The sequence below is a fragment of the Staurois parvus genome, unplaced genomic scaffold (genome assembly GCF_062004578.1).
Source record: "Staurois parvus isolate SC_StPar_1 unplaced genomic scaffold, SC_StPar_1.0 ptg000874l, whole genome shotgun sequence".
NCBI lineage: Eukaryota > Metazoa > Chordata > Amphibia > Anura > Ranidae > Staurois > Staurois parvus.
Window position 1 is genome coordinate 1,520,945 of NW_028318670.1, and position 14,884 is coordinate 1,535,828.

Consider the following 14,884-nt stretch of genomic DNA (forward strand, 5'->3'; position numbering starts at 1 on the left):
TCCAACAGAGACATCCCTATATAGCAAAGAGACAGCTCAGTGCAGCAAACAGATATCCCCATATAGCAAAGAGACAGCCCAATCCAGCAAACAGACATCCTCGTCTAGCAAAGAGACATCCCAACTAGCAAAGAGACAGCCCGTCCAGCAAAGACACAGCTCATCCAGCAAAAAGACAGCCCATCGAGCAAAGAGACATCCTGCCCAGCAAAGAGCCCATTTAGCACAGAGACAGCTTGTCCAGCAGAGACAGCTCAACCAGTAAAGAGACAGCTCATCCAGTGGAGACAGCTCAACCAGTAAAGAGACAACCCATCCAGCAAAGAGACAGCTTAACCAGTAAAGAGACAGCCCATCCAGCAAAGAGACATCCTGCCCAGCAAAGAGAAAGCCCGTTTAGCAAAGAGTCAGCCCATCTAGCAAAAAGACAGCCCATCCAGCAAAGAGACATCCCGTTCAGCAAAGAGACATCCCGTTCAGCAAAGAGACATCCCGTTCAGCAAAGAGACATCCTGTCTAGTAAAGAGCCCGTTCAGCAAAGAGACATCCCGTCCAGCAAAGAGACAGCTCATCCAGCAAATAGCCCATCCATCAAAGAGACAGCCCATCTAGCAAAGAGACAGCCGGTTTGGCAAAGAGACAGCCCAATCCACCACCAAGCTGTAATACTGTGCCAGCAGGTGAAGGAGAGAGGCCGCCGTTGTCCCTTCAGTGCGACTGTGTACAGTGGCTAGCCAGGGAGGTGTCTGTGTGTCCTCAGAGGCGCTTCCTGCCTGTCGATGGAGCAATCACTGCCGCTCCTCCTGTCAGCCCTGCTTTGGGCATAGCTGCATAGTGGGAGGTGAGTGGCAGCCGCGGTCTGTGTTATCTCCATTAAGACCGCGGTCGCCGCTTACCTCCTACTGTGCGGCCCGATCAGCAACAGGCCATTTTTCCTAAGCTCGGTGGCCCCAGCCCACTGGGCAAATGCCCGGTGTGCCCTATGGCCAGTCCAGGCGTGCACATGACCCAACTCTCTCCCAACCTGTCTGCAGGGAAACAGTGACAGGAGGAGCTTCTAGTCCTTTGCTGCAGGTCACATGTTCAAAATTAAAAAAAAGAAAGCCGCCTTTGGGATACAGAGAATAAAAAAAAAAAGTCTGTTCACGCTATGAAAATGTTTCATATGGCTGCAGTTCCTCTGAGCTCCAAAAGGTGGTAATCCCACTTCTACCCAGACAGGAAGTCTCTATGGAAGACAGGAAGTGATGTCAGGGACAGACAGGAAGTGATGTCAGGTATAAATAAGAAATTGTGAGCGATGAGTTGGGAGGAAGTAGAGAGACATTGCTGGAAGTGGCAGCAGAGGTGATAAGATGTTATTTTATATTTACACCCAGTAACCCCCGTCACGTCCATCCTCTTCCTCCATCGTCATGTTCGTCCTCTTCCTCCATCGTCATGTCCGTCCTCTTCCTCCATCGTCACATCCATCCTCTTCCTCCACCATCATGCCCGTCCTCTTCCTCCATTGTCATGTCTGTCCTCTTCCTCCATCGTCGCATCCGTCCTCTTCCTCCATCGTCACACCTGTCCTCTTCCCCTGCTGTCACGTCCGTCCTCTTCCTCCATAGTCACGGTGATGTCTTTTATCTCCAGCAGATGATGATACACACATATATAGTGTGGGAACCCAGATTAACCCCTTCAGGGGCCGGAACATTCCCCACTTACAGGGTCAAGACATTTCCTACATTTGGAGATGTTTGGAGAACAGGATTTTTTTTAAAAACATAAAGATGAAGGGTAATAGGCTTCAGGACCCCCAGAATATAGGAATAGTAAACTGAATGTTGCTCTGTGTGTAATCCCACTGGAAAACGTTCTTCCATGATAGAGACCCTCATCACGTCATGCCCGTCCTCTTCCTCCACCATCGACGTCTTTTATTTCCAGGACTAATTTTTACAATCAGCTCCCATTGACTCCAGTAGGGTTTGTATTTGGCAAAGCGTTCTTCAACTGAACCCAGATGTGTTTTGGTCATTACTAATTACAAATCAGCAGAATTGATTCATGGTCCTGATACTGTCCACTCTCCTGACATCAACACAAAAAGTCCACTATGTGCCAAGAACGTTCTACGGATACTATTCATCCCAATCCGATCATTGTCATTGTATTATCCGTCTACAGGGAGAAGCATCGTCTATAGATCACTTAATCAGATCATTGAGGATGGAGGAAGACGAGAGTGGCATCACTGAGAAGATACTAAACCTCACTCTGGAGATCATCTACCTGCTGACCGGAGAGGTGAGGAGGATTCTGGGAGGTCACATGACATCACTCTCATCTCTATTAATAAAACACAGATCTGACTGGAGAGGTGAGGAGGATTCTGGGAGGTCACATGACATCACTCATCTCTATTAATAAAACACAGACCTGATCGAAGAGGTGAGGATTCTGGGAGGTCACATGACATCACTCTCATCTCTATTAATAAAACACAGACCTGACCGGAGAGTGAGGAGGATTCTGGGAGGTCACATGACATCACTCATCTCTATTAATAAAACACAGACCTGACTGGAGAGGTGAGGAGGATGCTGGGAGGTCACATGACATCACACAGACCTGACCGGAGAGGTGAGGGGGATTCTGGGAGGTCACATGACATCACCCAGACCTGACCGGAGAGGTGAGGAGGATTTTGGGAGTTTAACATGATATTCCTATTGGTTCCCCAATACAGAGATTTCCTCTTCTGAAGTCAGGTGATAATATGACCATCACAGTGCCTCCATGTGACTCCCTAAACCCTGAGAGACACAACATGGAGAAGATTCTAGAAGTCACCAAGAAGATGATGGAGCTGCTGACAGGAGAGGTGAGCGGTGCCAGGAATTCTGGGACATTCTCCAGTAACAGACAAGGGATGTGTCTGGATGGTGACTGTATCATTGTGTGTGTCAGGTTCCTATAAGGTGTCAGGATGTCACTGTCTATTTCTCCATGGAGGAGTGGGAGTATTTAGAAGGACACAAGGACCTCTACAAGGACGTCATGATGGACAATCAGCTGCCCCTCACATCACCGGGTAAGAGGAGACTTTATTGGAAAGTAGAGAGCAGTACGGAGGATCCACCTAGATCCCCCATCATCTGATAAACACATAGAAACAATGGATTCAGTCAGTGTGTGTGTTTCCTACAGATGGATCCAGTCATGGGAACCCACCAGAGAGATGTCCGCGTCCTCTGTATTCCCGGGATTCCACACAGGAAGGTCGCACCATCATCCACCATCATCAGGTAGATGGATCCAGTCATGGAAACCCACCAGAGAGATGTCCCCGTCCTCTGTATTCCTGGGATTCCACACAGGAAGGTCACACCATCCCTCACCATCATCAGGTAGATGAGGAACAATCACTGATAGTATCATTAGGATCTGTACATTATCTGCATTGTTACCATTGATGCCATTTTATTATATATTCAGAGAGGAAACTTGAGAGATTCTAAAGTTGAGGTCAAAGAAGAGATAAAAGAGGAGGATGATGGAGTCGTAAAGGACCTCTCTGAAGGACAAAAGAATATCTACAAGGATATTATGATGGAGCCACCAAATACCAGGAACCCACCAGAGAGATGTCCCCGTCCTCTGTATTCCTGGGATTCAACACAGGAAGGTCACACCATCCCTCACCATCATCAGGTAGGTGAGGAACAGTCACTGATAGTTATGATTTACATACAGCATGTGTGTTACAATAATAATGCTTTATTATATATTCAGAGTAGAAACTTCAGGGATAACATTTTTGTTAAAGAAGAGTATAAAGAGGATGATGGGGAGTATGGATTTATAAAGGAGCTTTTTGAAGGACGCAAATATCTCTATAACAATATCATGATGGAGTCACCTGAGAGCAGGAACCCACCAGAGAGACGTCCCTGTCCTCTGTATTCCCGGGATTCCACACAGAAAGCTCACACCATCCCTCACCATCATCAGGTAGGTGGAGTTGAGGGTCAGGAACATAAAGTGATGGAACACTCTGACATGTGGAGACGATGTGTGGACTCTACAAGATGAGATGTTCTATGTGATCTCACATCATAAATCCTTCTATGTTACAGATGTTATTTTCTGCCATTCTGTTGGTTTAGGGTGACGATCTGATGAACATGAAAGTTGAGGGTGAAGTAGAAGAGACGTATGTGAGGGATGATCAGCAATATACGGAGGAGGCTGGAATGAGGACATTCATAGAGGAGGACACTCCTGCAGAGATCAGCACAGGTGAGGGTCACAAGTCTGAACATTGAACCTCTTATCTATCAGAGATCGCATGATCCAGTGCCTAGGCTTGTGGTTGTGTGAAGAGCATGCCCCCCCCCCAGCCCCCATTGGTTCCTGCTCATCTGACAAGGAGGTGTAAATGTAGAAGTGATCTAGGAGGACCAAAGGCCCTTTGAAGAGGGGAAGAGTCCCAGCTGGTTGGGACATCCACAGAGAACATCTGCTCCCTCCTATCTCCCTGATCCAGATGGAATCTTGATGGAAGTGAACTAACCCTCTCCTATCTATTGATGATGTTTTTCTATTTTTCCAGGACCCGCCATGGAGAAACCCTCAAAGGATCGTCTCACTTTATCTCCAGGTTGTAAAATGAAAGATGAGGACATCCCAGGAGATTGTGCCGGAGAAAAGACAATGAGCTCCACTATGAATGGTGGACTTCCCAGTGTGGAGAGACCATGGGACCCCTCTGACTCTGAGCAACCTCGTACTGTGGGGGATGGGGCCGGGATTATGGGGGAGAAGACATTTTACTGTCCCGAGTGCAGGGAAAGTTTTAGCTCTGAGTTAAGTTTTTCTGTACATCAGAGATCCCACACGGGGGAGGGGCTTCATTCCTGTCCTGAGTGCGGGAATTATTTCTCACAGACGTTCAACCTTTTCGGTCATCACAGATTGCACATAGGTGAAAAACCATATTCTTGTTCTCAGTGTGGGAAATTTTTTCCACAGAAGTCAGACCTTGTTATACGTCAAATATCTCACACAGGGGACAGTCAGTATGCCTGTCTTGAGTGTGGGAAATGTTTTTCAGAGAAGAACAAGCTTTTTTCACATCAGAGATTGCACATGGGCATTAAACCAACTTGTTCCGAATGCGGTAGATGTTTTCAACGAAATTCAGACCTTGTAATACATCAAAGAACTCACACGGGTGAGAAGCCGTATTGCTGTTCTGAGTGCGGGAAATGTTTTGCACGGAAGTACCATCTTAACACACATCATATGTGTCACACAGGGGAGAAGCCGTATTCCTGTTATCAGTGCGGGAAATGTTTTTCACGGAAGTTCAATCTGAAAACACATCAGCTTTGTCACACGGGGGAGAAGCCCTATTCCTGCCCTGAGTGTGGGAAATGTTTTTCACAGAAGTCTTATCTTACCAAACATCAGAGATCCCACACAATCCTCAAGGTTTATTAGTGTCTCAATTGCGGGAAATGTCTTCTCTATGGATGATATGTTGCCAGACATCAGAGATTTCACACTGGGAAGAAGCACACCTTGATATACACCTCAGAAAACATGTGGCTGAGCGCTCCTCTGATCTTTATCATGGAAGAAACACTTTATAAGGAGATCAGAGATCACTAAAGACTTCAACGTTGTGTCTGGCTTCCTCTGCTAGGAGAGAGAAGGAGGGGGGGGGGTTACTGCTGGTTGGGTCCCTCAAGCCGTGTAGTCTGATCTCCCCTGACCTTCAGCAGAAGCTTCCATGGAGGACATCATGGTGAGAGAAAAAGAGGGGGGTCACTGCTGGTTGGGTCCCTCTAGCCCTGTAGTCTGATCTTCCCTGACCTTCAGCGGAAGTTTCCATGGAGGACATCATAGTGAGAGAGGAGGGGGGGTCACTGCTGGTTAGGTCCCTCTAGCCGTGTAGTCTGATCTCCCCTGACCTTCAGCAGAAGCTTCCATGGAGGACATCATAGTGAGAGAGAAGGAGGGGGGGGGTCACTGCTGGTTGGGTCCCTCTAGCAGTGTAGTCTGATCTCGCCTGACCTTCAGCAGAAGCTTCCATGGAGTTCATCATGGTGAGAGAGAAGGAGGGGGGTCACTGCTGGTTGGGTCCCTCCTAGCAGTGTAGTCTGATCTTCCCTGACCAGTCCAAAGCCTCATTGCTGAAGACCATGTGGAAATCTTCTGAACAGTCAAAGACCTCACAGCTAAAGACCATAAGGCAATCTTCTGAACAGTCAAAGACCTCACAGCTGTGGACTATGTGGCAATCTTCTGAACAGTCTAAGACCTCACAGCTGAAGACCATGAGGCAATGTCCTGAACAGTCAAAGACCTCACAGCTGAAGACCATGAGGCAAGTCTTTTTTGGCATCTGGTTACCTTGAGCCAATGAACAACTACTGGAACCCAGTGCAACTTTCAAGACACTACACATTAACAGGGATCAATCTAGGGTCTTTACTCACAAGTCCTCAAGTCTCAGGACCTGCATCACCTGCTGGTGTCACTGTGCTTCTCAGAGTGGAATGTTGTAGTTTCTGTTTCCACCAGCAGGTGTTTCCCGACAGTTAGCAGATCCCAGTAATCAGTTTCCTCCTGATTCTGGCTGCTGGGAGGGTATTTAGGTCCTTTCTTACTATTGTCTCTTGCTCCAGTGTTTTGCTGCAGCCAAATTTTGTTTGCCATTGATCCTGATCTTGCTCCTGCCCTCTACCCTGCTGCCTTGTTTCATGCTCCCCCTTGTTCCTGATCCCAGTTTTGGTCCCCCCCCCCACCATCTGCTCACGTCACCCCCAGTTTTCCCTGCTTTTCTGTGTTCCTCATTTATGTATACACTCACCGGCCTGTTTATTAGGTACACCTGTTTAACTGGTTGGTAACACAAATTGCCAATCACATGGCAGCAACTAAATGCATTTAGCTATCTATACGTGGTGAAGACGATTTGCTGAAGTTCAAACCGAGCAACAGAATGGGGAAAAAAGGGGACTTAAGTGACTTTGAATGTGGTGTGGTAGTTGGGGCCAGACGGGCTGGTCTGAGTATTTCAAACACTGCTGATCTTCTGGCATTTTCCCGCACAACCATCTCTAGGGTTTGCAGAGAATGTTCTGAAAAATAGAAAATATCCAGTGAGTGGTGGTTGTGTGGAGAAAAATGCCTTGTTGAGGTCAGAGGAGAATGGGCAGACTGGTTCGAGGATAATAGAAAGGCAACAGGAACTCCAATAACCACACGTTACACCCAAGGTATACAGAACACCATCTCTGAGCACACAACACATCCAACCTTGAATCAGATGGGTACAGCAGCAGAAGACCACCGGGTGCTACTCCTGTCAGCTAAAAACAGGAAACGGAGGCTACAATTCACACAGGCTCACCAAAATTGGACAATAGAAGATTGGAAAAACGTTGCCTGGTCTGATGTGTCTGGATTTCAGCTGCAACATTCAGATGGTAGGGTCAGAATATGGCGTAAACAACATGAAAGCATGGATCCATCCTGCCTTGTATCAATGGTTCCGGCTGGTGGTGATGGTGTCATGGTGTGGTGGTGGATCCATCCTGCCTTGTATCAATGGTTCAGGCTGGTGGTGGTGGTGTCATGGTGTGGTGGATCCATCCTGCCTTGTATCCACGGTTCAGGCTGGTGGTGGTGCTGTTATGGTGTGGTGGATCCATCCTGCATTGTATCAATGGTTCAGGCTGGTCGTGGTGGTGGTGTTGTGGATCCATCCTGCCTTGTATCAATGGTTCAGGCTGGTGGTGGTGGTGTCGTGGTGTGGTGGATCCATCCTGCCTTGTATCAAAGGTTCAAGCTGGTGGTGTCATGGTGTGGTGGATCCATCCTGCCTTGTATCAATGGTTCAGGCTGGTGGTGGTGGTGTCGTGGTGTGGTGGATCCATCCTGCCTTGTATCAAAGGTTCAAGCTGGTGGTGTCATGGTGTGGTGGATCCATCCTGCCTTGTATCAAAGGTTCAGGCTGGTGGTGTCATGGTGTGGGGGACATTTTCTTGGCACACTTTGGGCCCCTTAGCAGCAAATGAGTATCGTTTAAATTCCTCGGCCTACCTGAGTATTATTGCTTACCATGTCCATCCCTTTATGACTCCAGTGTCCCCATCTTCTGATGGCTCCTTCCAGCAGGATAATGCTCCATGTCAAAAAGCTCAAATCATCTCCAACTGGTTTCTGGAAGATGACAATGAGGTCACTGGACTCCAATGGCCTCCACAGTCACCAGATCTCCATCCAATAGAGCACCTTTAGGATGTGGGGGAACAGGAGATTCCCATCATGGATGTGCAGCCGACAAATCTGCAGCAGCTGCGTGATGCTATTATGTCAATATGGAGCAAAATCTCTGAGGAATGTTTCCAACACCTTGTTGGATCTATGCCATGAAGAATGAAGGCAAACGGAGTCCAGCCCGGGACTAGCAAGGTGCACCTGATAAAGTGGTCTGTGAGTGTATATAGTTAGTTGTTAGGCTTTCTGTTTGTTAGGTTGATTAGTCAGGTGTCAGTGGGTTTTTGGTTCTCTCATATCTTGGATTGCTTGGTGTTGGTGTTTGGATAAATTTTGTTGCACTGTAAATAAATCTCACTTAAAGCTTACACAGTCTGGTCCCAGTTTCCTGAGTGTAGCCACGCAGATCTGTCTGTCCTTGTTGCTGATTCCTGACACCAGGACCGCTGCCATGCTGTATTGTCTCCTTTTTATATTGTAAAGCACTGAGCAAACTGTTGACGCTGTATAATAATAATAATAATGTTCCAGCTACCTCTGGACCACAGTCCAGTGATTGAATCAATCCTTCTCCAGACCAGATCCCTTACGGTGAGTGATAGGAATCAGCCTCTGTCTGTAGCCCCCTGTCCTCGTTATTTTCACCCTCAGGCCTGGGAGAAATAAAGCTCCGGACACCGAAGGGTGCAAGCTAAATCTCTGAAAGTTTAATGCAAAACAAGAACGGTTATACAGAACTCAGTAGGCGAGGCTTTATCTTGGGATGACCAATGAAACATTCCATTCTTATCAATATAGTTACGTGAAGAACAGAAACTGCAAATAGCTGAGGGATACCATATAAGATAGTTCCGTTTCATCAGAAATGGAGGCCTTATACAACATGGATGACCGTTAATAAGGCGTCTCTCCTTGCAGTGAGGTCCTGCAACCAGCTTCTAGAAAGATCTATTCAGGCCCTCAGCCTTGACACCGCTGAGACCTCAGGAACAGCTACACAGTCCATGGGCTGTCTAAGGGCAGTAGCATCTCAGGCTTTGGAACCTCCCTGGGAAGTGAGAACCCAGATCTCCAGAGTTTGACTATTTATAACCTTTCTAGGCCCCTTCTGGGCACTCCCCTCAAGAGATTGGCTGGAACATGAAATTCAGACGTTATTTGAGCCTCCCATCCTAAGCTCTAGAAGCTTCTTCCAGAGGCAGGAGGAAGCAATCAAACTTCCAGACAGTGAAACTCTGAACAGACAAGGACAAATGATCAATGCTCCTTTGATTACAGAAGGGGGATTGTTTTTGCCTTCCTCTGGATCAACTGTGGGTATAGGACAGTATGTATGAAGGATTTTTTTTTTTTTTATTGCTTGAACTAGATGGACTATTGTCTTTTCTCAACCTTACTATCTTACTCATTTTAATATCACATCTAACACAGAGAAACCCCCCTCCATCTTTTCTGTGTCCCGTATCCCTCTAAACAAGAGGATCAGCATGAAAACCAACAGCCCAGTCTTGGGAGGAGCCAAGCCATGTTTCTGGAACACCAACTCCATTCTCATCACTGAAACCAGTTTGGTGTTCCCAGCTTGTCGTTGTTGGAACAGCCAACTCTCCCCCTTCTCATAGACCTCAGGACATCTGTAGTATACTCCATTGATAAGTCCATAGACCCATCTATATCATTCCTCCCATAATTCCACCTCCAACCACAAGGTCATCTCTTTCTTCCTCACTTTCAGATCACATCTAACATAGAGAAACCCCCATCTATCATTCCTCCCATAATTCCTCCTCCTCCGCACCATCACCTTGTTGGAACAGCCGACTCTCCCCCTTCTCATAGACCTCAGGACGTCTGTAGTATACTCCAATGATAAGTCCATCAGTCCATAGACCCATCTATCATTCCACCCGTAATTCCTCCTCCGCACCATCACCACCTCCAACCACAAGATCATCTTTCTTCCTCACTTTCACAGCACATCTAACATAGAGAAACCCCCCCTCCATCTTTTCTATGTCCCATGTCCCTCTAAACAAGAGGATCAGCATGAATACAAACAGCCCAGTCTTGGGAGGAGCCAAGCTGTGTTTCTGGAACATCAGCTCCCATTCTCATCACTGAAGCCATCAACATCTCCCATTCTGATTGACAGGTGGCTGGACTTTGTGTATTGACTTACATTATTCCTTTTGCACCATTATTTGTTCTGTAATCTTATATTTATATATAATTGAGGGATCTCATTTACTGCCTTAACTTTCCTCCAGCTTCTTTCATTTCATCCTTTGCTAATGTCTCACCTCATCTTATCTATAAACTCCATTACCTTTCCCCAAACCATTTTATATACTGTAATGTGAAAAATTAAGGACACCCCATGGAAGCTGTTGAAGTTTTCAATATTTGAAAGAGGTAATAAGAGATTACCTACAGATAAAGGGAATATATAGTACTTCAATAAGAACACCAGTAACTAGATCACTGGCGTTTAATCACTTGATGGCCAGCATGTTAAACCCCCTTCCAGGCCATTGTGCAGTTTTACACGTTCTCACATACAAAGTTGTCAGTTAATAATAAGTTCACACAGGGTATGGGCATACTTAGAACCACACCCCAAAACACATACTGCTACTCCTCCCGAGTATGGGGATACCACATGTGTGAGACTTTTTCACAGCCTAGCCAGATAGAGAGGCCCAAAATCCAAGGAGCACCTTTAGGAGTTCTAGGGGCATAAATTACATATCCAATTTCCTGACTATCACATTTTTGGAGCACCAGGACAGCAGAAACACCCACAAAATTACTACATTTCAGACAGTAAACACCCCAAGCAGTTTATGAAAGGCAAAGTGAGTCTTTTGAAGACTTCATTTTTTGCCACATGTTTTTGGAAGATGTGATTAGAATATGAAAATCATTTTGAGGTCAATTTAGTTTGATATTTTTCACACACAGCATGGGCCAGTGTTTCTCAACCTTTTTTCAGTCAAGGCACCCTTTAAAATTATAGACAGTCCCAAGGCACCCTTTAAAATTATGGACAATCCTGAGCCACCCCATTCTAAAATGGGGTGCCTGTAGACTGTCCATAATTTTAAAAGGGCACCCCAATCTAAAATGTGAAAACCTATCTAATAGTTTTATATAACGCAGCAACGTCCACACATGTAGGGCACCCAACATTAGAGGTGACTTATTCTTCCAAATCAAATACACTTTTGCACGCTGATGCTGACTAGTATTCCAGTGTTTCTCCTCTCCCTCAGCTTTTCTTCATCACGGAGCTAATGTGACCCCAGCACTGATGGAGATGAGCAGGGGAGGGTCAAACGAGGATGCTGTGAAGGAAACTGACATCCTCTTTATCAACTGATGGTGACATTGGTTGTCAGGACGCTGGTGGCTAGAAGGTCGTAATGGTGCACAATGAAAACCTGTGGCTTTGTGTAACTAAAAGGCAGGCTTGTTCCACCCGCTGGCTTGTATACAAGTTTTGGGCACTTTTTAGACATTTTGCCAAGGCACCCATGAAGAAACTTCAAGGCACCCTGGTTGAGAGAGGCTGGCATGGGCAACCTTAAGAGTTTCACCCAAAAACACATTCTACGACTCCTCCCAAGAGGTAATATGACAAATATGAGACTTTTTAAATGTTTGGATTGATTGTGCACCGGACACTATGGGGCTGATTTACTAAAACTGGAGAGTGCAAAATCTTGTGCAGCCCTGCATAGAAATCGATCAGCTTCCATATTTTAATGTCAAAGCCTAACTAAGCAAGCTGAAAGTAGTACGTGATTTGGCTACCATAGACAGCTGCACCAGATTTCTGCAGTTTTAGGAAATCAACCCCTATATCTTGTGTATCCCATAAATCAACCAACCAAACCTACACTACTGGTATGTGGCTGCCCCCAGGAGTGCTTTGTTCACTGGCCAGGAAGTACAGGAGGCTGAGCAAAAGGTGAACCAAAGTGTTCCTGTGGTTCCAAGAGTGCAGTTATCTGCAGGGGATGGCTGGCACTGGGCGCTTCGCAGGAACAATGGATCAGTTCAGGCAGAATCAGGGTCAGCAAACAGGCAAAGAATCAGGGCAGGTGGCAGTCTGAAATGATGGCTTACACTGTTTCTGGCTTACACTGGTCTGGTGTGGTGATCAGGAAAATTGTTTTCTGGTTTATACTGGTCTGGCAACAATGAGATTGGTGTGGCAATGATCAGGAGCACTGTTGCCCTCTTAAGCTGGGACTTGGGTGGCAATGATCAGGAGCACTGTTGCCCTTTTACGCTGGGACTTGGGTGGCAATGATCAGGAGGACTGTTGCTCTCTTACATTCGGACTTGGGTGGCAATGATCAGGAGCACTGTTGCTCTCTTACATTCGGACTTGGTCGGTAATAATCAGGAACACTGTTGCTCTCTTACGCTGGGACTTGTGTGGCAATGATCAGGAACACTGTTGCTGTCTTACGCTGAGACTTGGGTGGCAATGATCAGGAAAACTGTTGCTCTCTTACGCTGGGACTTGTGTGGCAATGATCAGGAACACTGTTGCTCTCTTACATTCGGACTTGGGTGGCAATGATCAGGAACACTGTTGCTCTCTTACTCTGGGACTTGGGTGGCTATGATCAGGAACACTGTTTGCTCTCTTACGCTGGGACTTGGGTGGCAATGATCAGGAACGCTGTTGCTCTCTTAGGCTGGGAATTGGGTAGCAATGATCAGGAGCGCTGTTGCTCTCTTAGGCTGGGACTTGGGTGGCAATGATCAGGATCCCTGTTGCTCTCTTAGGCTGGGACTTGGGTGGCAATGATCAGGAATGCTGTTGCTCTCTTAGACTGGGACTTGGGTGGCAATGACCAGGAACGCTGTTGCTCTCTTAGGCTGGGACTTGGGCGGCAATGATCAGGAACGCTGTTGCCCTCTTATATTGGGACTTGGGTGGCAATGATCAGGAGCACTGTTGCCCTTTTACAACTGGGACTTGGGTGGCAATGATCAGGAACACCGTTGCTGGCTACACTGGTCTGGTGGTGATCAGGAACACCGTTGCTGGCTACACTGGTCTGGTGTGGTGGTGATCAGGAACACCATTGCTGGCTACACTGATCTGGTGTGGTGGTGATCAGGAACATTGTTTCTGGCTACACTGGTCTGGTGTGGTGGTGATCAGGAGCACTGTTGCTCTCTTACGCTGGGACTTGGGTGGTAATGATCAGGAACACCGTTGCTGGCTACACTGGTCTGGTGTCGTGGTGATCAGGAACACCGTTGCTGGCTACACTGGTCTGGTGTGGTGGTGATAAGGAACACCGTTGCTGGCTACACTGGTCTGGTGTGGTGGTGATCAGGAACACCGTTGCTGGCTACACTGGTCTGGTGTGGTGGTGATCAGGAACACCGTTGCTGGCTACACTGGTCTGGTGTGGTGGTGATCAGGAACACCGTTGCTGGCTACACTGGTCTGGTGTGGTGGTGATCAGGAACATTGTTTCTGGCTACACTGGTCTGGTGTGGTGGTGATTAGGAACACTATTGTTGACTTACACAGGTCTGGTGACACCGGGACTGGTGTGGTGACCAGGTATACTGTTGTTGCATCGGTCCAGGCAGAAAACATAAACGTCCTCAATAAACAGGTCAGGGTCAGTACAGGCAGCAGGCGAAGGCAACACTGCACTGGTATGGCGGTGATCAGGAACATTACTTCTGGCTACACTTGTCTGGTGCCACTGTGACTGGTGTGACAGTAATCAGGGACACTGCAACTGGCTGCACTGGTAGAGTGACACGGTTTACTGGTATGGTGACCTATTGTGTACTGGTGTGGCGGTGATTAGGGACACACTGACTGGCTGCACTATTGTGATGGCACTGTTGTAACCATAAACAATGTTCCTGATCGCCACCACACAAGACTAGTGTAGCTAACAAAGGTGTTCATGATAGCCGCCATATCAGATGGTGTTCACGACCACTGCCACACCAGACCAGTAAAGCCAGCAACGGTGTTCACGATCTCCACCAAACCAGACCAGTGCAGCCAGCAGCAGTGTTCACTATCGCCGCCACGCCAGACCAATGCAGCCAGCAACGGTGTTCACGACCGCCGCCACACCAGACCAGCGAAGCCAGCAACGGTGTTCACGACCGCTGCCACACCAGACCAGCGAAGCCAGCAACGGTGTTCACGACCTCCGCCACACCAGACCAGCGAAGCCAGCAACGGTGTTCACGACCGCCGCCACGCCAGACCAGCGAAGCCAGCAACGGTGTTCACGACCGCCGCCACGCCAGACCAGCGAAGCCAGCAACGGTGTTCACGACCGCCGCCACGCCAGACCAGCGAAGCCAGCAACGGTGTTCACGACCTCCGCCACGCCAGACCAGCGAAGCCAGCAACGGTGTTCACGACCACCGCCACGCCAGACCAATGCAGCTAGCAACAGTGTTCACGACCGCCGCCACACCAGACCAGCGAAGCCAGCAACGGTGTTCACGACCGCCGCCACACCAGACCAGCGAAGCCAGCAACGGTGTTTAGACCGCCGCCACACCAGACCAGCGAAGCCAGCAATGGTGTTCACGACCACCG

The 14,884-nt window shown here is 47.7% G+C and overlaps 1 protein-coding gene across 2 annotated transcripts; it reads left to right on the forward strand.

Annotated features, from left to right (window-relative positions):
* The first annotated feature begins 1,101 nt into the window (after positions 1–1,101).
* Positions 1,102–8,648, forward strand: LOC149443176 (uncharacterized). Of its 2 annotated transcripts, XM_089655849.1 has the most exons (9): positions 1,102–1,347; positions 2,176–2,295; positions 2,738–2,872; positions 2,959–3,082; positions 3,199–3,398; positions 3,487–3,702; positions 3,784–4,002; positions 4,158–4,290; positions 4,604–8,648. In XM_089655849.1, exons 2-9 carry the CDS (start codon positions 2,218–2,220, stop codon positions 5,491–5,493), a joined length of 1,995 nt encoding a protein of 664 aa, XP_089511975.1. In that variant the 5' UTR covers positions 1,102–1,347; positions 2,176–2,217; the 3' UTR covers positions 5,494–8,648. The 2 variants fall into 2 exon arrangements, with proteins under 2 accessions (XP_089511975.1, XP_089511974.1); XM_089655848.1 differs by lacking the exon at positions 1,102–1,347 and having other exon boundaries at positions 1,355–2,295.
* The last annotated feature ends 6,236 nt before the right edge of the window (positions 8,649–14,884 follow it).